General features: G+C 41.7%; 1 protein-coding gene across 4 annotated transcripts in view; it reads left to right on the top strand.

Annotated features, from left to right (window-relative positions):
- Window positions 1-19,844, top strand: part of LOC140467183 (5' exonuclease Apollo-like) — a 191,327-nt gene extending 171,483 nt beyond the window's left edge. For all 4 annotated transcript variants that reach the window (XM_072563357.1, XM_072563355.1, XM_072563356.1 and 1 more), the window contains 3 exons: window positions 5,267-5,432; window positions 14,865-15,047; window positions 18,174-19,844. In XM_072563357.1, coding sequence (XP_072419458.1) covers window positions 5,345-5,432; window positions 14,865-15,047; window positions 18,174-19,411 — 1,509 coding nt within the window. In that variant the 5' untranslated portion in view covers window positions 5,267-5,344 and the 3' untranslated portion in view covers window positions 19,412-19,844. The remainder of the gene's footprint in view (window positions 1-5,266; window positions 5,433-14,864; window positions 15,048-18,173) is intronic.
- The last annotated feature ends 1,752 nt before the right edge of the window (window positions 19,845-21,596 follow it).

Raw genomic sequence — 21,596 nt, 5'->3', positions numbered from 1 at the left:
GGCTTTTGCCCGAAACGTCGATTTCGCTGCTCATTGGATGCTGCCTGAACTGCTGTGCTCTTCCAGCACCACTAATCCCCTCAAAGATCAGCAAAGCTGCCTTTGTGTGGAGCCTGAGAAAATGGGGGAGATACTAAATGAATATTTTGCATCAGTATTTATTGTGGAAAAGGATATGGAAGATATAGACTGTAGGGAAATAGATGGTGACATCTTGCAAAATGTCCAGATTACAGAGGAGGACGTGCTGAATGTCTTGAAACGGTTAAATGTGGATAAATCCGCAGAACCTGATCAGGTGTACCCGAGAACTCTGTGGGAAGCTAGAGAAGTGATTGCTGGGCCTCTTGATGAGATATTTGTATCATTGATAGTCACAGGTGAGGTGCCAGAAGACTGGAGGTTGCCAAACATGGTGCCACTGTTTAAGAAGGGTGGTAAGGACAAGCCAGGGCGCTATAGGCCAGTGAGCCTGACCTCGGTGGTGGACAAGTTTGAGGGAATCCTGAGGGACAGGATGTACATGTACTTGGAAAGGCAAGGACTGATTCAGGATAGACAACATGGCTTTGTCCGTGGGAAATCATGTCTCATAAACTTGATTTAGTTTTTTGAAGAAGTAACAAAGAAGATTGATGAGGGCAGAGCAGTAGATGCGATCTGTATGGGCTTCAGTAAGGCGTTTGACAAGGTTCCCCATGGGAGTCTAATTAGCAAGCTTAGAACTCATGGAATACAGGGAGAACTAGCCATTTGGATACAGAACTGGCTCAAAGGTAGAAGACACAGGGTGGTGGTGGGGTAGGGTTGTTTTTCAGACTGGAGGCCTGTGACCAGTGGAGTGCCACAAGGATCGGTGCTGGGTCCTCTACTCTGTCATTTACATAAATGATTTGGATGCGAGCATAAGAGGTACAGTTAGTAAGTTTGCAGATGACACCAAAATTGGAGGTGTAGTGGACAGCGAAGAGGGTTACCTTAGATTACAACAGGATCTGGAACAGATGGGCCAATGGGTTGAGAAGTGGCAGATGGAGTTCAATTCAGATAAATGCGAGGTGCTGCATTTTCAGAAAGCAAATCTTAGCAGGACTTATACACTTAATGGTAAGGTCCTAGGGAGTGTTGCTGAACAAGGAGACCTTGGAGTGCAGGTTCATAGCTCCTTGAAAGTGGAGTTGCAGGTAGATAGTATAGTGAAGAAGGCATTTGGTATGCTTTCCTTTATTGGTCAGAGTATTGAGTACAGGAGTTGGGAGGTCATGTTGTGGCTGTACAGGACATTGGTTAGGCCACAGTTGGCATATTGCGTGTAATTGTGGCCTCCTTCCTATCAGAAAGATGTTGTGAAACTTGAAAGTGTTCAGAAAAGATTTACAAGGATGTTGCCAGGGTTGGAGGATCTGAGCTACAGGGAGAGACTGAACAGGCTGGGGCTGTTTTCCCTGGAGCGTCGGAGACTCAGGGGTGACCTTATAGAGGTTTACAAAATTATGAGGGACATGGATAGGATAAATAGACAAAGTCATTTCCCTGGGATCAGGGAGTCCAGAACTCGAGGCCATAGGTTTAGGGTGAGAGGGGAAAGATATAAAAGAGACCTAAGGGGCAACTTTTTCACGCAGAGGGTTGTACATATATGGAATGCGCTGTCAGAGGATGTGGTGGAGGCTGGTACAATTGCAACATTTAAGAGACATTTGGATGGGTATATGAATAGGAAGGGTTTGGAGGGATATGGGCCGGGTTCTGGCAGGTGGGACTAGATTGGGTTGGGATACCTGGTCGGCACGAACAGGTTGACTGAAGGGTCTATTTCCATGCTGTACATCTCTGACATACAGGAGCTTTTCCTTGAATACTGTCCATGTATCTAATGTGCCCATCCCCTGCCGTTTCCTTCCCATCCTGTGCTTCCCAAATCTTGCCTAATTGCATCGTAATTGCCTTTCCCCCAGCTGTCACTCTTGCCCAGTGTATACACCTGTCCCTTTCTATCACTAAAGTAAACATAACAGAATTGTGATCGCTATCACCAAAGAGCTCACCTACTTCCAAGTCTAACACCTGGCCGGGCTCATTACCCAGTATCGAATCTAATGTGGATTCGCCCCTTGTTGGCCTTTCTACGTACTGTGTCAGGAAGCCCTCCTGCACACACTGGATAAAAACTGACCCATCTATAGTACTCATACTATAGTGTTCCCATCAATTTTTGGAAAGTTGAAGTCCCCCATGTCAACTATTCTGTCTCTCTCATTCCTATCAAGAATCTCTTTGCTCTCCTTTCCTCTACATCTCTGGAAGTATTGGGAGGCCTCTGGAAAACTCCCAACAGGGTGACCTCTCCTTTTGCACCTTCTCTTGTAGTTGCATTCACGTATTGAATGAGAAGAATTTTTTGTACACAATTCACAAATTCCTCTCCATCTGAACCCTTAATACTAAGGCAGTCCCAGTCTATATTTGGAAAGTTAAAATCCCCTACCATAACCTCCCTATTATTCTTACAGATAACTGAGGTCTTACAAATTTGTTTCTCAGTTTCCTGCTCATTATTAATGTGTCTATGATACAATCCCAATAAGGTGATCATCCCTTTTTTATTTCTTAGTTCCATCCAAATAGCTTCCCTGGATGTATTTCCTTGAATATCATCCCTCAGTACTGCTGCAATGCTATTCCTTATCAAAAACGCCATTCTCCCTCCTCTCTTGTTTCCCTTTCTGTCCTTCCTGTAGCATTCGTATTCTAGAACATTAAGCTGCCAGTCCTGTCCATCCCTAAGCCACGTTTCAGTAATTGCTATGATATCCCAGTCCCATGTTCCTGACCATGCCCTGAATTCATCTGCCTTCACTGTGAGGCCCCTTGCATTGAAACAAATGTAGTTTAATTTATCATCCCTACCTTGTTCTCTGCTTTGTCCCTGCCTGCCTTGACTATTTGACTCACTCCTTTTCTCCAATATACCGGTCTCAGATTGATGTCCTTCTTAACTATCTCCCTGGGTTCCCCCCACCACACCACCTTACTAGTTTAAATCCTCCTGAGCAGCTCTAGCAAATCTTCCTGCCAGTATATTAGTCCCCTTCCAATTCAGGTGCAATCCGTCCTTCTTGTACAAGTCACTTCTACACCAGAAGAGATTCCGATGATCCAAAAATATGAATCCTTCTCCCATACGCCAGCTCCTTTGCCATGCGTTCATCTGCTCTGTCCTCCTATTCATACCCTCCCCAGGAGTAATCCAGATATTACTTTTCTCGAGGATCTCCTTTTTAAATTCCTGCCTAACTCTCTGTTCTCCATTCAGAATGTGATCCTTTTCCCTTCCTGTGTCATTTGTTCCAATGTGTACAATGACCTCCTACCGGTCCTTCTCCCCCTTGAGAACATTCTGCACCCTCTCTGAGACATCCTTGATCCTGGCACCAGGGAGGCAACACCCCATCTGATTTTTCGCTGGTGGCCCCAGAAATGTCTGTCAGTGCCTCTGACAAGAGAGTCCCCTAACACAAATGATCTCTTGGATCCCGACATATCCCTCATTGCATTAGAGCCAATCTCGATTTCAGAACCCTGGCTGTTCGTGCTACATTCACCTGGGAATCCATCGCCCCCTATATTTTCCAATGCAGTATACTTGTTTTAATTGGGGATAGCCACAGAAGACTCCTACACTATCTGCCTACCTCTCTTACGTTTCCTAGAGTTAATCCATCTATCTGCAATGTTTCTCCCTTCCGATAACTGCCATCATCATATTCCCTTGCTCGTGTAAATACCTCATTGCCTCTAACTGTCTCTGGTAGAACTTGCAACCAACGGCATTTATTGCAGATATAATCCTTCGTAACACAAACTCTCCCTAAACTCCCACTTTTGACAAGAAGAGCATATCACTCTCCTGAGGGCAGTTTTTGCTTCTTTCACTCCATAGACTTAGAAAATAGTACTGTCTTAATCCACTACAAGACAGTGCTCCAGGCTAATATGGCTTATATTTTTAAGTTTAATCAAGAGGCATATCCTAGTGAAACATATAATCAAGAAAGATCCCATTCTACTCACTACTGCAGGCTTACTGTAAGGCCACAATTAAAATATTCATTTATCTGTTTCTGCGCTGTGACCTCTCCCAAACAGGTTTCTCCAAGATCAGTTGTGAATTTTACTGTTAATTTTCCCAGACGCACTCCAAACTGCAAAAGCAGTAACTGCGCATATTCACTGCTGTGTTTGGGAGCACTATGGGTTTCTTTCACTTTCTCTCTCTCACCCTCTCTGTCTGTCTGCCCTGCACTGCCTGACCATGTGCTGCCTTTTTCTGTTCCTCTCCTTTTAAAAGTGCTGTTAATTTGACTTTTTTTTCCTCCAAAGTTCCAAAACAATGCAACAGCATACAAAACAGTTAGTAATTCCAAGTTCCACCTTCTCTACCAAAAATGATTGACTTCCCCCTTTCTATTTCATTTCCAAATTGACTCCTTTAACACGTCACTATCCCTTGACTTTATCAGACAGGCCTTTTTGATTGCCCTGTTCTCTGTCATTGATTAGGTTCCCTCAGACTATTTTGAATTTCTCTTCTTACATCCTGTTCTTCACTTGATCCTGCATCCTTTCCACAAAATAACAGCCTCCAAACCTTTTCAAATTTTACCTTTTCCCTCTCTGGTTTGCCATTTGCTATAACTTACAGTTTTCCTGAACTCTATAATTGCTCAGACTTGCTGGCTAGTAACATCATTGTCACTTGATCCTCATAGGTCAAAACTGGCATACTTTTATAGAACACCTGCACATGTTTTGAAGCTCAAATGTAACTGGTTTGGAAACTGTCCAGTACTGCACTCTGAAATCGGCTTTGAGATTTTGTTGTTTAAAGTTAGGCTATTTGTTCTTGGCAAAGTGCATGCATTATGACAATGCTGTTGAATTACTCCAACCAGTTCTAAACTGTTAATTACTCCTACATGTCACCTTATTCTTTTCTCAGTCTCTCCCCTTCTGCCTTTGTTTTATGTTTTGAGTGTTCTACATCTTTGGACTAGGTCTGCCAAAAATAAAAACTATTTGTGTTGTTTCTGCCTCTAACTGACTTGTGTTTTGCCCTTTTCATCCCAGCTACAATGACCTACCTCTCCTTTTAACCAGTATGGAACTTTTTTGTTCTGTTCTCCCCCTTAAGCTGATCTCATTTGTGAAATTTCATGATTTGCCTTGACCTGTTTGTTGTTTTTATTTATTTATTTTTTGTTAGGTGGATGAAATCTGGATCCACCCATTGGAGTTAGGGGAGAGCCACCTCCTATATCTTGATGAATTTGGGAACGAGACGATGACTGTGACATTGATTGACAGCAATCACTGCCCTGGCTCCGTCATGTTTCTCTTTGAAGGTTATTTTGGCACAGTTCTGTACACAGGTATGACAAATATCTTCTAAACGTATGTTATGATCTATTCATTGTATTGTAGATTATTTACAAATACATCTGTTTCAAGTCAACTTTATTCTATGTTGCTGAATGTGACACAAGGGACAATTTGGAGTTTTGGTTTTATTTGATCGTGCCATGTGAGTGACACTGGCTGGCCAATATTTATTGTTGCCCTGGAGAAGGTGGCAATGAACTGCCTTTATCAGACTCCTTCAGTTTTTATGATGTAGGTATAACCACAATACTATGGGGGAAGGAGTTCCAGAATTGTGACCCAGTGAAGGTGAAGCAGTCATAGACGTCATCAAGTCCAAGCATGATGTATGGCTTGGTGGGGAAGTTTCAGGTGCTTATGTTCCCATGCATCTGATGCCCTTGCCCTCCGAAGAGATAGAGGCTTGTGTTTGAAAGACGCTTTTCAAGGAACCTCTGTGAGTACACAGAGATGATACACAGGCTGCCACTGTAGATGGTGGAGGGAGTGAAGGTTTATGGATGCCGTGCCAATCAAGGGAGCTGGTTTGTCATGAATGATGTTGAGCTTCTTGAGTGTTGTTGGAGCTGTACTCATCTAAGAAGGTGGAGAGTATTCTTCTCCTGACTTATGCCTTGTCAAAGGTGGACAGGCTTTGGAGAGTCAGGAGTTGAGCTACTTGCAGCATAGTATTTAGTCTCTGAACTGGTATTGTATCCACAGTACTTTTATGGCTGGTCCAGTTCAGGTTCTGGTCAGTGATAACCATCTGGATATTAATATTGGGGGTTACAGTGATGGTAGGACCATTGAATGTCAAGGAAGGTGATTAGACCCTCGCTTGTTACAGATGGTTATTGACTTGCATTTTGTGTGATGCACGGATCAACCCAAGCCTGGATGCTCTCCAGGTCTGACTAAATATGAATATGGGCTGTTTCTGTACCTGAGGAGTCATGAATGTTGTTAAATATTGTACAATTATCTGTGAAAATGCTATTTCTGACTTTATGATGGAAACAGCTGAAGATGATTGCGCTTAGGACACGAACTTGAAGAACTGGCCTAGTGGCATTATCACTGGACTATGAATGCAGAGACCCAGGTAATGTTCTGGGGGCCAAGCTTCTTGTTTGACAGAGAGCAGGATTTAAATTTAGCCAAAATCTGGGATTAACAGTCTGTTGATGACCATTAAACAGTTGGCAATTGTCAGAAAAACCCACTTAGTTCACCAACGTCCTTCAGGAAAGGAAAAAAGACATCCTTACCTGGCCCACATGTGACTCCAGACCCACAACACTGTGGCTGTTTCTCAGCTGGTCCGTTAGGGAAGTGTAATATATACTGGCATAGCCAGTGATGTCCACGTTCCATTAACAATAATTCTGCTGTAGCTGATGACCCACAGAACCTCTCAGTTGTCCAGTTTTGAATTGTTGATCTGTTTAAAACGTATTACATTTAACTTGATGATGTTACCAGGCAACATGATGCAGAGTATCCTCAATGTGAGTTGGGACTTTACCTTTACAAGGACAATGCAGTAGTCACTTCTATTAGTATGGTCATGGATAGGTGAATCTGTGACAGCTTGATTGATGATGATCAGGTTGGTTCCCTCACCATCAGTGGCAAACCCAGCAGATGTCATAGAGTCCTAGGGATGTACAACACAGAACAGACCCTTTGGTCCAACTTGTCCATGCTGATCAGATATCCTAATTAATCCAGTTCCATTTGCCAACACTTGGCCCATATCCCTTTAAACCTTCCTATTCGTACACCCGTGCAGGTGCCTTTTAAATGTTGTAATTGTATCAGCCTCCACCACTTCCTCTGGCAGCTCATTCATGCATGCACCACCCTTTGTGTGAAAACATTGCCCCTTAGGTCCCTTTGAAATCTTTCCACTCTCACCCTAAACCTATGCTGTCCAGTTCTGGACTCCTCCAATTGAGGGGAAAGATCTTGTCTGTTTATTGTCTTCCATGCCCTTCATGATTTTATAAACCTCTGAGGTTACCCCTCAGCCTCGGATGCTCCAGGGAAGACAGCCTCAGCCGATTGAGTTTTGGCTGGCTCGGTTAGTAGGAGTGTTTCTGAGCCACTTCTGATAATGGACATTGAAGTCTGCCACCCAAGAGGACATTTCATGTTCTTGCTACCCTCGGTGCTTTTCTAGTGATGGAAGAGTACTATTTAATTGGGGATGGAATGTATAGTGGTAGCCTGTAATTGATGGTAATCAATAGGTTTCCTTGTTGATGTTGGACCCGATGCCTGGAGATTCCATAGAGTCTGGAATCAATGTTAAGGACTACCAAGATGGCAATTCCCTCCCCACACTAGGGATAGTTGTGGTGGGAGCTGGGACATTGTAAGAGATGATTTTGTGAGTGTTACTATGTTAGGCTGTTGTTTGACTAGTCTGGGAGGCACCTCTTCCAATCTTGACATCCCCACATTTCAATAAGGAGGATTTTGCAAGGTTGACAGGGCTGTGAATGATATTTTTGCTTCCAGAGTACAGCCAGTTTCATTCCTTTCTTACTTTGCTTGATATAACGCGGAGGCTTGTTGAGTTACTTCAATGGCATTTCAGTGTCAGTCGTATTGCTGTGGGTCTGCAGTCGTGTCTGTATGTCCAATCTCCTGTTAGTGAGCCAGATGGACTTTTGTGACAATCGACAATGATTTCATGATCACTGTTAGCCTGGTTTTTATTTCTAGATGTATTAATTTAATTGTAATTCCCACAGTGACTATGATGGAATTGAATCCATGTTTCGAGGGAAACAGCCTCAACATAACCACTATGCCACCATCTCGATTGGTTAAAATTCCTATCTCAGCTACATTGAGATGGAAATCATTAATTAGAGACGACTATTTTGCCATTTTGCAGAAGAAACCTAGGGAAAGACCTGAAAGCCTCAAACCTGTTTGCCTTCTCTCCTGAGGCTGTCTGAAGTTAGACAAAATGAAACTTCCTAAAAATGCACAAATACTTTACTTATATTTTAAGGAAGTTTTATTTTGACGTCCGGTGGCTACAGATAGTTTTACTTTAAAAAACTTCAACTTTTATGTATTTCAAAAATGAATTTTCTTAGAATTCTAATTGTAGCTTTCAGTAGACCTTTTCTGGAGCGAACAAGCAAGATATTGAAGTTGCCACTCCCTTTTAGCTTGAGACTTGTTCAATTTGGTCAAAGACAAGGGTGTATTGTTATACTTCTCTATTACCCTTACGATAGAATGAAACTTCCAGTCCTTTTATTCATCTCAGCAGGGCTGGAAATTTAGTTTCCATGAATGGATTTTCTTGAAATTGTTTGGCTTAGCTGGCTGGACGGAAAAGAATTTGAGAGTGTACAGTGAAAAGGATGGAGCTGGATAGCATTGACGTAAATAAAAGGTAGATGAACAGTTACTTCAGATAGCAACATAGTCCCATTGTTGAAGAAGGGTAGCAGGGATAATCCAGGAAATTACAGGCCTGTGAGTCTCACACACTGGTGATTGGGAAGTTATTGGAAAAGATTCCCAGGGACAAGATCTATACTCATTTAGTAGCTAATGGCCTTTTTAGCGAGGGACAGCATGGGTTTTGTGCAGGGGTGGTCTTGTCTCACTAAATTGATCGAGGTTTTTGAGGAGGTGATGAAGGTGATTGAGGGAAAAGCGGTTGATGTTGTCTACATGGATTTCCATAAAGCCTTTGACAAGGTTCCTCGTGTCAGACTGGTACAAGAGGTGAGCTGGCAAACTGGATACAGAACTGGCTTGGTCATAGGGGACCGAGGGTAGCAATGGAAGGATGCTCTTTGGAATGGAGTTTTGTGACTAGTGGTCTTCCACAGGGATTAATGCTGGCACCTCTGCTATTCGTGATCTATGTAAATGATTTGGAGGAAAGCATTGCTAGTCTAATTAGTAAGTTTACAGACCAAACAAAGATTGGTGAAATTGCAGATAGTGAGGAGGATTGTCAGAGAATACAGTAGAATATAGATCAACTGGAGACCTGGGCAGAAAAATGGCAGATGGTGTTTAATCCGGACAAATGTGAGGCGATGCCTTTTGGCAGGTCAAGTGCGGGTGGAACTTATACAGTGAATGGCAGAACCCTGAGGAGTATTGATATGCAGAGGGATCGAAGTGTGCAGGTCCACAGATCATTGAAGGTGGCAGTGCAGATAAATAAGGTGGTAAAATAGGCTTATGGCATGCTTGCCTTCATTGAAAGGACCATGGAGTATAGGGATAGTCAAATTATGCTGCAGAATTCTAGAGCTTTAGTTAGGTCACACTTGGAATATTGCATCCAGTTCTGGTCACCACACAACCAGAAAGATGTGGATGTTTTGGAGAGGGTATAGAAAAGACTTACCAGAGTGTTTACTGGTATTGGGATTTTAACTATGAAGAAAGGTTGGATAGACTGGGTTTGTTTTCACTGGAACACAGGAGTTTGAGAGGTGACCTCACAGAAGTTTATAAGATTGTGAATGGCATGGATAGAGTGGAAAGTATGAGGCATTTTCCCAGGGTAGTGGGATCAATTGCTAGGGGACCCAGGTTCAAGGTGTTGCGGTGGTGGGGGGAGGAGTGGAGTTTAAAAGAGATATGCGAGGCAAGTTTTTCAAAGAGTGGTGAGTGCCTGAAAAGTGTTGCCAGAGGAGATGGCGGAAGCAGACATAATAGAGCATTCAAGAAGCACCTGGACAAATAAGTGAATAAGAAAGGAATAGAGGGCTATGGATGCAGTAAGTGCAGGCAGTTTTAGCATGGAAGGGCAAAATGTGTTGGCGCAGGCTTGGAAGGCTGAAGAGCCTGTTCCTGTGCTGTATTGTTCTCCTTTGTTCTTACTCGCACATTCTTTTTCAGATCACTGCAGCTTTGAAAGTAATTGAGTGGCTTTGGTGAATCAAATTTTCCAGCATTGCTGGAATGTCAATGCAAGAAACCATGTCGAAAAGTTAGGGTTTCCACTAACAGATTTTCTGCTCAGAAACTTGATGAGGTGATGGAAAGGAAAAAGTAACCAGTTAGCTGTGGCAGATTACAATGCCCTGCAGCTTGTTTTAACAAATGTCGTCTTCCTTGTTCATTAAGGAATTACTTTTATTCAGTAGTTAAGGAGCTTCACCTGGTGGCTCAGCAGGCCATGCACTGAGTGATGTGGCATTTGCTTGATGCTCCAGTCTGTGTTCAGTTAGCTGATTTCAACCAGTCAAATTGCTGGAGTTTTATAAGACATTTTCCCATTGGCTGTACAGGGGGAAAGCCAGCACTCCCTCCCCCTGCCCAACCCTCACCCTGTAAATGCATGTATTTGATTTTTGGCTTTGGACATGATTTGGCTTGATGGTGATGCCCCCCCCCCCCCCCCCCTTGGTCAAATAGCTGGATTGCTTCACAGCCTGGAGTGACTGGTCAGTTGAGTCAACAACTGGAAGACAAGCAATCACTGTCCAAAAAGAAAAGTCAGAGCATGACTGTGGGATTAAATGAAAAGATTTAAGGAAGGTGATATTTACTTTAAAAAGAAAGCTGGTAACTTTTTTTTTGCTTTTCAAAAGCTACACAGCTAAATAGAGTGAAATATTTTCACGAAAGATTACTGTGATCTTTCCAAGTTTCAGTTTAGTTTTTCTATTAAAAGTAATATTCCGCATTTATTTAAAGAACTTTTAAGGGTCCTGTTTTCACCGGTGTTTTTGGTAGGATAGTGCTTCATTTGCTTTAGCAATCCTTGACACAAAAAAAGAACTTTTGTCTCTTGCATGGTTATTTTAACTTGTGTCCTTTTTAATGCAAGTTTGTTAACTCGTGGAAATAGCTGATAACTGAACTGTAAAAATATTTTAACATATTTAACGCCTCTATTTGATCACCTTTTGATTTTCTTTCCTTTTATGTTGTCTGTGCTTATTTCCAAAGCCCCTCATCTGTGGATCTGTGGTGTTACCTCTTTCCTCTCCATCATTTCTCCCATTGCACTTCTGGAAGTAAGGGACATGGGACACATTGGCTCAGACCTTTCAATCTCTGGCTTACTGTGGAGATCAGATATGCAACCTGAGATGTGTTTTGGGATCATCAGGAAGACCCAGTGTGACCGCTATAGAAATTGCTCAGAAAAATTAAACTCCTCATAGGTAATTTCCCTGCTGTCCAGGTTGTATGCAAAATTGGAGTTTTGTTCCAGTGTTATTTGTCCAGGTGCTTCCCCAGGAAACATTGGGCAAAGGAATAGTCATCTGAGTAACTTCTGGATAAACCAAGATAACTACGCCCACACATTTCCATGTGTCAATGCACATATCTGTTTTCCTAATTACCAACATTCACACTGAGCATTTAATTTCACCTGCGATAGCGAGTGACATCAAAAAAGGAATGTGCTGCTGGAATCCAAAGGGAGTATGAGAAATGAAATAAGTCTAAGGCTAGTACAGGTAGGAAGAGGAGCAAGTCAAATAGTCAGGGCAGGCTAGAGCAAGGCAGAACACTAGGATAGACTGATAAATTGCATTTACTTCAATGCAAGAGGCCGGACAGGTAAGGCGGTTAAACTCAGGGCATGGTTGGGAACATGAGACTGGGATGCCTTTGCTGTCACAGAAAAGTGGCTCAGGGAAGGGCAGCACTGGCAACTGAAAGTCCCAGGATATAGATGCTATAGGAAGGATTGAAGGGGGGTGGCAAGAAAGGAGGGGGAGTGGCAATTTTGGTTAGTTATAACATTTGGGATGTACTTGTGGAGAATACCCCTGAGATTAAGTCCAGTGGAGTTATATGTGAAACTGACACATAAGAAAGGGTGATCTTCCCATTGGGATTGTACTGTCGGCTCTCCCAAGAGTCAGCAGGAAATTGAGAAGCACATTTGTAAGGAGATCTTTGATAGGGATTTTAAGGGATTTTAACTTTCCAGACATAGACTGGGATTGCCATTGTATCAAGGGTTTGGGTGGAGAGGAATTTGTTTAATGTGTACAAGAGCATTTTCAGATTGTGTGTGTGTGTCTGTGGAGACCTACTAGAGAAGGAACAAAACTTGACCTTCTCTCGGGAAATAAGGCAGGACAAGTGACTGAGTGGGGGAGCACTTTGGGATGAGTGATCATAATTCTATTAGTTTTAGAATTAAAGAAAAGGATAGACCTGATCAAAAAGTTAGTGTTCTACATTAGTATAAGTCCAATTTTGAGGGTATTACGCAAGAACTTTCAAAACACATTAGGAAAAGCTATTCACAGGCAAAAAGAATGTTTGGAAAATCAGAGGCCTTAAAAAAGAATGTGGTAGTAAGCGTCCAGAGTAGGTATGTTCCTGTTAGCGTGAGGGGCAAAGTTGGTAAGTGTAAGGAATGTTGAATAACTAGAGAAATTGACGCTCTGGTCAAGAAAAGGGAGGAGGCTTATAGTCAGTGTAGACAGCTGGGATCGAGTGAATTCCTATAGACTCTAGGGGCAGTCAGAGTATACTCAAGAGGGAAATCAGGAGAGCAAAAAAGTGACATGAGAAAGCTTTGGCAAATAGACTTAAGGAGAATCCAAAGAGATTCTACAAATGCATTAAGGGCAAAACAGTAACAAGGGTGGGAATAGAGCCCTTTAAGAGTCAACAAGGCCATTGACGTGCGGAAACACTGAAGATGGGTGAGGTACTGAATGAGCACTTTGTCAGTATTTTACTGTGGAGGAGGATATGGAAGCCAGAGAACTTGAAGAAATAAATAGTGATATCTTGAAAAGTGTTGATATTACAGAAGAGGTGGTGCTGGTCATCTTAAAAGGCATAAAGGTGGATAAATCCCCAGGATCTGATCAGGTGTATCCTATAATTTTATGGGAAGCTAGGGAAGTGATTGCTGGGCTCCTTACTGAGATATTTATATCATTGATAGCCACAGGTGAGGTGCTGGAAGACTGGCGATTGGCTCATGTGGTGCCACTATTTAAGAAAAGTGGAAAGGTAAAGCCAGGGGGCCTATAGATTGGTGAGCCTGATGTCAATGGTTGGCAATTTATTGGAGGGGATTCTGAGGGACAGGATTTATATGTATATGGAAAGGCAGGGATTGGTGAGAGGATAGTCAACATGGATTTGTGTGTGGGAAATTGTGTCTCACTAACTTAATTGAGTTTTTTGAAGTGACAAAGAAGATTGACGAAGGCAGAGCATTGAACATGGTCTATATGGACTTCAGCAAGATGTTTGACAAGGTTCTGCTTTGTAGATTGATTGATTATCAAGGTTAGGTCATGTGGAATCCAGGGATAACTAGCCATTTGGATACAAAATTGGCTTGAAGTTAGGATAAGGAGGTTGGTGGTGGAGGGTTGTTTTTCACTGGAGGTCTGTGACTCACAGTGTGCTGCAAGAATCACTGCATTTTGTCATTTATATAACTGATTTGGTTGTGAGTGTTGGGAGGAATGGTTAGTAAGTTTGCAGATGATCCTAAAATTGGTGGTGCAGTAGACAGCGAAGAAGGTTATCTCAGAGTATAACGGGACCTTGATCCGATGGGCTGTGGAGTGGCAGATAGAGTTTAATTTATGTAAGTGTGAGGTGTTGCTTTTAGTAAGGCATATCAGGGCATGACTTGTAGGGCCCTTGGGAATATTGCTGAGCAAAGAGACCTTGATGTGCAGGTTCATATTCCCTTGATGGTGGAGTCACTGGTAGACAGGGTGGTGAAGAAAGCGTTTGGTACGATTACCTTAATTGGTCAGTGCATTGAGTATAGCAGTTGTGTTGTTATGTTGCGGCTATACAGGGCATTGGTTGGGCCATGTTTGGAATACTGCTTTCAATTCTGGTCTCCCTGCTGTGAGAAAGCTGCTGTTAAACTTGAAAAGGGTGTAGAAATGATTTACAAGGATGTTGCTTAGGTTGGAGGATTTGAGCTCGTGAAGGAGACTAAGTAGACTGAGGCTATTCTCCATGTAGTGTAGGAAGATGAGGGGTGACCTTTTAGAGGTATATAAAATCATGAAGAGCGGATAGGTGGAGTGAATAGCTTTCCTCAGAATAGGGGAGTCCAAACCTAGAGGCCATAGGTTTAAGATGAGAGGGGAAAGATTTAACGTGACCTAAGGAGCAACAACTTCACGCAGAGGGTGGTGCGTGTAAGGAATGAGCTGCCAGAGGAAGTGGTGGAGGCTGGTACAATAGCAACATTTAAAAGGCATCTGGATGGATCAATGAGGAGGAAGAGTTTAGAGGGATATGGGTCAAATGCTGGCAAATGGGACTAGATTAATTTTGGGTATCTGGTCAGAATGGACAAGTTAGAGTGAAGTGTCTGCTTTGCTGCTGTACAACTTTGTGACTCTAAGATATGTGCAATATACAAAAACTAGGGGGTGCTGAAAATCAGCCAGAGAACATTGATGGAGACTTTGATTTTATTTTTGATATAGCGGATTTCCGTTACACACCTGTGATGTTCACCCATCCACCACTGAACACAGAAAGAAGGATAGATCTCCTGTATCTAGACAATACAAACTGTGACCCCGAGTCCATGGTGCCTTCCCGTCAAGAAGCTACTGACGAGATCAAAGCAATTATCAACGCTCACCCGGAGCACAATGTAGTCATTGGTAAGAATATGGCAAATCTTATTTTTCCTACTACTTGCCTCAATTTAAAAAGCTCAGCCCCTTTCCTGGAGTCGTTATTGTGTTAATAAAATATAAGAATATGGTGAAACTTGATGGCTTATTCGGGTGCCCACTTTGCGTGAATATCTGTGCTACTCGGATAGGCACAGAATGCATACGTGAAGGGAGACATCATTTTTCTCACATACTTTTTCCATGTTCAGCTAAGTTTTGAACCTTCTTGCTGTTATTTCTGTTTACATGTGCTGGCTAGACTGCAGCATTGTTCTTAATTTAAGTCTGGGTAAAAACAATGACTGCAGATGCTGGAAACCAGATTCTGGATTAGTGGTGCTGGAAGAGCACAGCAGTTCAGGCAGCATCCAAGGAGCAGCGAAATCGACGTTTCAGGTAAAAGCCCTTCATCAGGAATAAAAAGCCTGATGAAGGGCTTTTACCCGAAATGTCGATTTCGCTGCTCCTTGGATGCTGCCTGAACTGCTGTGCTCTTCCAGCACCACTAATCCAGAATTTAATTTAAGTCTGTCTGCTCTGGCATTGTCTGGGAGCCAGCCCACAGCTGACAACATTGTCAGTGAGATCACTGAGACCAGTTGTGGAATTATTCCTGGCTTGACTGACTTTCTTCAGCTGAGGTGAGATAAAGGTAGAATAATTTAACATAGATTTTAAAAATCTGAGCAGACCTGTCTGTGACTAAGATTGATTTCTGTGTAGTGTTATTGTAGATTGTGTGGAAGAAGTGATTCATGCTGGAAAATAAAAGGTTTGCTGTAGGCCGGTCAGTGTCTGACTTGGCACATCACAGACAGCATCTTGTTGGGATTGATAACCTCAATCTACAAATGGTAGCTCATTTAAATGTTAAAAAGCTGCAAATAACTGTTCATACATTTAGAAAGAATTGCACGTGGAGAGTATCAAGCAAAAATGTAAAACTGTGTCACAAAGAAAATTTTGCTATTCAGTTATTTGATAGATAGCCATGGCAGGATTGGATAAGCAAGAGTTCCTGCTACTGATCTACAGCTGATTATGTTACTGTTGGAAAATATGTGTGAGAACATCTGGGTGAAAACTGAATTTAGATTGTGTCCCCAGATCATCATAGCCAAAGAGCTCCATTTTGTGGAGGCAGCAAGAATCGTGAGCCAGAGGTTAGGCAGGAAACAGTCTATCTCCTCGAACTGGTGGACAATCTCAAGTCAGATGCATGACCAGGAGCTGTGGTTGCTTACAATGCAGGGTGGAGACCTGGTGTCGACAGGAAGCATAGAGAAGAACTGTGCATAATCACAAATGAGTGCTGGAGAGGATACTACTCCAAGAAGACTGGGGATGTGTGGGGACCCTTCTGTGACTCTTGCTTTTGTTGCATAACAGTCCTCTTCTCTCTCTCTCTCTCTCTCTCTCTCTCTCTCTCTCTCTCTTCTCCCCCCCCCCCCCCCCCCAACACCAAAACTAACTATCATTACCTCCATCAGAAAGAAGGATGTAAAAGGTCAACTCCTTATATTCCATCACACGTGGACTGACTGCTCAAGTGTGATACTGGAAGGTCTCCTGAATCTTTAATGTTGCTTTATAGTATCAGTTAGTGACTTTAGAAAGTGGAAGAATACTGGAAAGATTTTGTTTTTTGCAATGATATCCTTTTGTTAGTTGTCAAGTTCTGAAGATATGAGTTTGCACATTATACTTCCCAGCCTTTTGGTGACCTCACAGGAAAAAAATAGTTGGTAGTTCAGTACTGAATCACTGAATTGTTGCAGAGCAGGAGGCAGCCATTAGGCCTGTTGTTTGCAGCACTTTTAGAATGCATTTAGTACCATTCCCCTACTTTCTCACCAAATTCTGTGCATTTGTCCTTTTCAGATAATACTTTAAGTACCTTTTTGAGTGTCACAATCAAACCTTCCTCCACCATATACTTATGCTGTGTATTCTCGATCTTAACTACTTGCCATTTGAAGATGTTTTCCTCTGGCCTCTGTTGCTTGCTTTGCCAACTACCTTAAATTTGCCATCTAATTCATTATCTTCTAACACTAGAACAGTTTTTCCTTTTCTCTTCTGTTCTGCCTCCTCATAGTTTTGAAGACATCTATCAAATCTACTGTCAACCTTCTCTTTCAGAAAACAGTCCCAACTTATGAAATCTGACCACACAGCTGAGGTTCCTCATCCCTGGAACATTCTTGAGATTCTTTCCTCGAGTGTCTCTTTAATGCTTTCCCATCTTTCCTGAAATCTGGCATCTAGTGCTGAGCTTAATACCCAGCTAAGGCCAAACGGATGTATCATGCAAGTTTAATATAACGTCTTTGCTCTTGTACTATGTGCACTCATTAACAAAGCCTAGGATACTGGATGCTTTATTCACCAAGCTCTCAATGAGTCCTAAATGATTCATGCTCATTTAAATGGATTCCAAATTTGCAACTCATTTAAAAGGGTATAAATAGAAATGTTTGTAGAACATGGAAAAATCGCATCCATGATTGTAGGAAATATTTTCCTTGATTGGACATTATGGAAAGACCCTTTCATTATATTCAGTGATAGTACTCTTGCTGCTAAGTTATTAGGTAATGGATTCAAGCCATGTTCCAAAACTTTGAGCACATTAATCTAGTCTGAAACCTTACAGAGGGAACTCACAAAAGTGCTGTGCATTGTGAAGTTTTATCTCTCTTTCTGTCTCTGAAACAAAAACAGGAAGTGCCTCAATAGGTCTGGCAACATCTGTGGAGAGAAAAACATTTTACCCTTCAAAGGGTCACTGGACTCAAAACATTAACTTTTTTTTCTCTCCACAGATGCTGCTAGACTTGCTGAGTTTCTCCAGCACATTGTCTTTATCTCAGCATCATTTCAATGCTGTTTGAGACTGCATATATTTCTTGCATTCCAATAGTTACTGATACTTAAAAGACAATTAATTGTGGAGTTTATTAGAACATCTTGGTGATTATGAAAGAACGTATGTACACACACTTTGTTTTCTCATTTTTCTTTGTTTTTTGCCTTTTCTTCCTTTTTTTTTTCACTTTTACCTTGCTTCAGCACATTGTATTTGAGCAGTTGTTCTGTCTGTAATTTCAGGTCTATATAACTTGGGCAAAGAATCATTATTAATAGAACTGGCTATGATATTTAAAACTTGGATTGTGGTGAGTCCTCGGAGACTTCATATGTTTCAGCTTTTGGGACTGTGCAATGTCTTCACTTCGGAGGTGGGAGCTGGAAGAATCCAAGTCGTAGACCAGAATGAAATTAACCGATTCAACATGATCAAATGGAGTCGAATGTGTCCTACAATTGCTATTATTCCCACAAGCCGAAAAATAAGAGTCTGCCACAAAGATGTACGTGTGGTTCCCTATTCAGATCACTCCTCGTTTCAGGAATTGCAAGAGTTTGTGGCCAGATTGAAACCTTGTACTATTATCCCTGTGGTGAAAACTAAGGCATGTGAGGCATACTTCTGTCAATACCTCAGTCCAATTGATGATTTAAAGCAAATCGAAGTTCCAGGAACTCTAAAAGAATGTATGCAGAAGAAGGCAACATGCAAGAAAATGCTCATTCACCCGAATACAAGACTAAGATCTCTGGTTATTCCGAAGGGTGTCATGTTTGAGTCACCAGAAAAACTGCAGCAAGACTACACCAATAAAAACAAATTGTATATAGAAAGATCAAGTTCTGACAGCAATAAGGAGGCATTCCAAAATAATGACAAAATACTGGTACCACCAAAGCAAGTCTGGCAAGACTTGACTGAAGACAGCAATCTGAATGCAGGGAAGAGGATTGATATTAAGGATAAATTGTATGAAGAAAATATCAACAGAATTCAAGTGCCAATGAAGCGAAAAGTAAGAGTTCCCTTATTCAAAGAGCAGAAATCCAAAGTTCCTTTACTTGGGATACCTGTAAGGGCAAGACAGGCTTCTTTGCTGAACTGGTACCAAGATGGGAAATCTGCACATCATTATTTAGCAAAGCAACCAACTAGAAACAGCAATCCAAAACATTACCTGTCTCATAGGCTATCACCACTGAATGCAAGCACATCATTGACAGCAAACGGGCCTTCTTTGCCATCAGATGCTTGTGTGGGACAAGAGAATGGAGAGCAACATAAATTTGAACAAATTGTGTCTGTTTCCTTTTCACATGCTGGCAAGACCTGCAAAAGAAAACAAAGTTTAACTGGTGGAAACTGTATGACTTCAGTGCAGAGTTGGTGTTATGCCAGTCTGAAATCTTTTGATGCTATTGTTGAACAATATTTTAAGAGAAAGAGTAAAACACTTAGGAAAAAGACAGTGCATTAGAATGTCATAGGCGATTGGTATGACATGAATGTATGATATTTTTCCAGGAATCCTGCAACTTGGTAATTTGCACAAGGGCATTTATTCTTGTTCCCAAATGCCCATTATGCAGGTTCTCATTTCATGGGTTATTTCCAATAGTTTGTGGGCTCTGATAGTGCATATATACGAAACTGGTTAAAACTTTTGAAACACATTAACAAATGCAGCAAAGCTCAGCACTTGCAAATTGTCAAACTTTGTAAGGGAATTTGTGTTCTTCCACTCCATTCTTGGTCATCAAAGTAGAAGATCATTCTGAATTAAAAATTTTAACAAGAAGTTCAAATATTTTTTCAATATTTTATTCTTCCGTTTTATAGAATGAAATGCTTGGCGAGGTATCTTGATTTTCTCTAATGAAATAAAAAAAGTTTGTGGCAGCAAAGTAAAAGATTAAAGTGTTAATCTTTGAAATCTTATGAAAGCTGACAGATTAAAAGAACTGAGCCCCATTATAAGATTGAATAAAACAGATAGGAGGGGAGAGCAATTGATAAAGTTTGAGAGTACTGATATACTGTCTACCTTTCCAGAGATATATCTGATGGATTTTATCATGTATGGACTTTCTTTCAACAGGTGTTTTGTGTACATCCAGATTCTTGTTGAGTAGTTGATGTGAGCAGTGGCAGAATATGTCATTGCGGACAGTTATCTTACCACAAGCCTTTAGTTATGAAGGTCATAAACTGGTAATGAAAAAGTAATCATGCTCACCCTGACTCACTTTCCAGCTTTGTCTCTTGTTTACTACCGTCACGTGTTTCTGTCAGATGATGTACCCAAGCTGGGAGATTTGCTATGTTGAATTTTGCCTCCCCGCCTTCTAAATCATTAAATATTATGTTACAGTAGCACAAAAATTATTACTGTAATTTTCTGAATATAGTTAACATCTTTTCCCTAAGCATTTACCTTGAAGTTATATTTACTGCCTTCAGTTTTGAACAGAAATTAAGAACTCACTGCTATGTCTTGATTTTGGTTTTACATTTCTGTTTATTTACATGCATAGAAACCTTAATATATTGTGTTTGAATTGATGTCCTCAAGTAGTTTATGCATCTCTACTGTGTCTTCAGCCCTCTCAACCCCATACATGCCATTATTACACGCATCATCTTCATCCATGTCAGCGGTGTCATTATCGTCGAGGTTTCCATCTTCTGAACTATGTGTGGTAATTGTGAAAGGAAAGTCTGTTCATGCAGGATTCAGAAAGGAGTACCGACTATTAAGTTCTTTTTTCTTGAGATTCTTACACACTTGATGCAACTGCAAATGCCAACTTCTGTGAACAAGCAAAATGTATTAAGCACAGTACAATATAAGCTTTGGAGAAACCCTGAACACTCCTCGCCATGCTTGCAGGAAGCTCTCTGAACAGAGGAAACAGTCCTTCCTTTATATGAAATCTTTACATTGTTGGTAATGCCCACAAAATAACCGCCAGCTATTCCCTTACAGTCAAATGCCACTCGAGACACAGTGCAGTGACCACTTCATCCCCAGAAGCAAGGAAAATGCAAATGATCAGTTACCATGGGAAAATATTTAATTGGGGAAAAGGAAATCATGGTGCGATCAGACAGGAATTGGGAAATACAGATTGGGAGCAATTGTTCCAACAGAGGGGGCACAACAGACATGTGGAGACTGTTGAAGGAGCAGTTGTTGTGAGTCAGGCACAAATTTGTTCCTCTGAGATTAGATTAGATTCCCTACAGTGTAGAAACAGGCCCTTCAGCCCAACAAGTCCACACCGAGCCTCTGAAGAGTAACTCACCCAAACCCCTTTTCCCTCTAACTAATGCACCCCACACTACGGGCAATTTAGAATGGCCATTTCACCTAACCTGCACATCTTTGGACTGTGGGAGGAAATCGGAGCACCCCGAGGAAACCCACACAGACAGTCACCCGTGGTTGGAATCGAACCTGGGACCCTGGTGCTGTGAGGCAGCAGTGCTAACCACGGAGTTCACTTTCTCTGTCTCTGCTCCAATGCTCTGATATTTGAACCCATTCCGCTTCTCAACAAACGCTCATTCTGTTTCTCTTTACTAAAAGGCTGACCTGCTGAGCTTTTCCAGTTTCGTTGCCAACGCACCAAATGTTTAGCAGCTGTTCTTTCAGCTCCTGG

This window comes from Chiloscyllium punctatum, chromosome 45 (assembly GCF_047496795.1).
Source record: "Chiloscyllium punctatum isolate Juve2018m chromosome 45, sChiPun1.3, whole genome shotgun sequence".
Classification (NCBI taxonomy): domain Eukaryota; kingdom Metazoa; phylum Chordata; class Chondrichthyes; order Orectolobiformes; family Hemiscylliidae; genus Chiloscyllium; species Chiloscyllium punctatum.
This window is presented reverse-complemented; position numbering and strand designations above follow the sequence as displayed.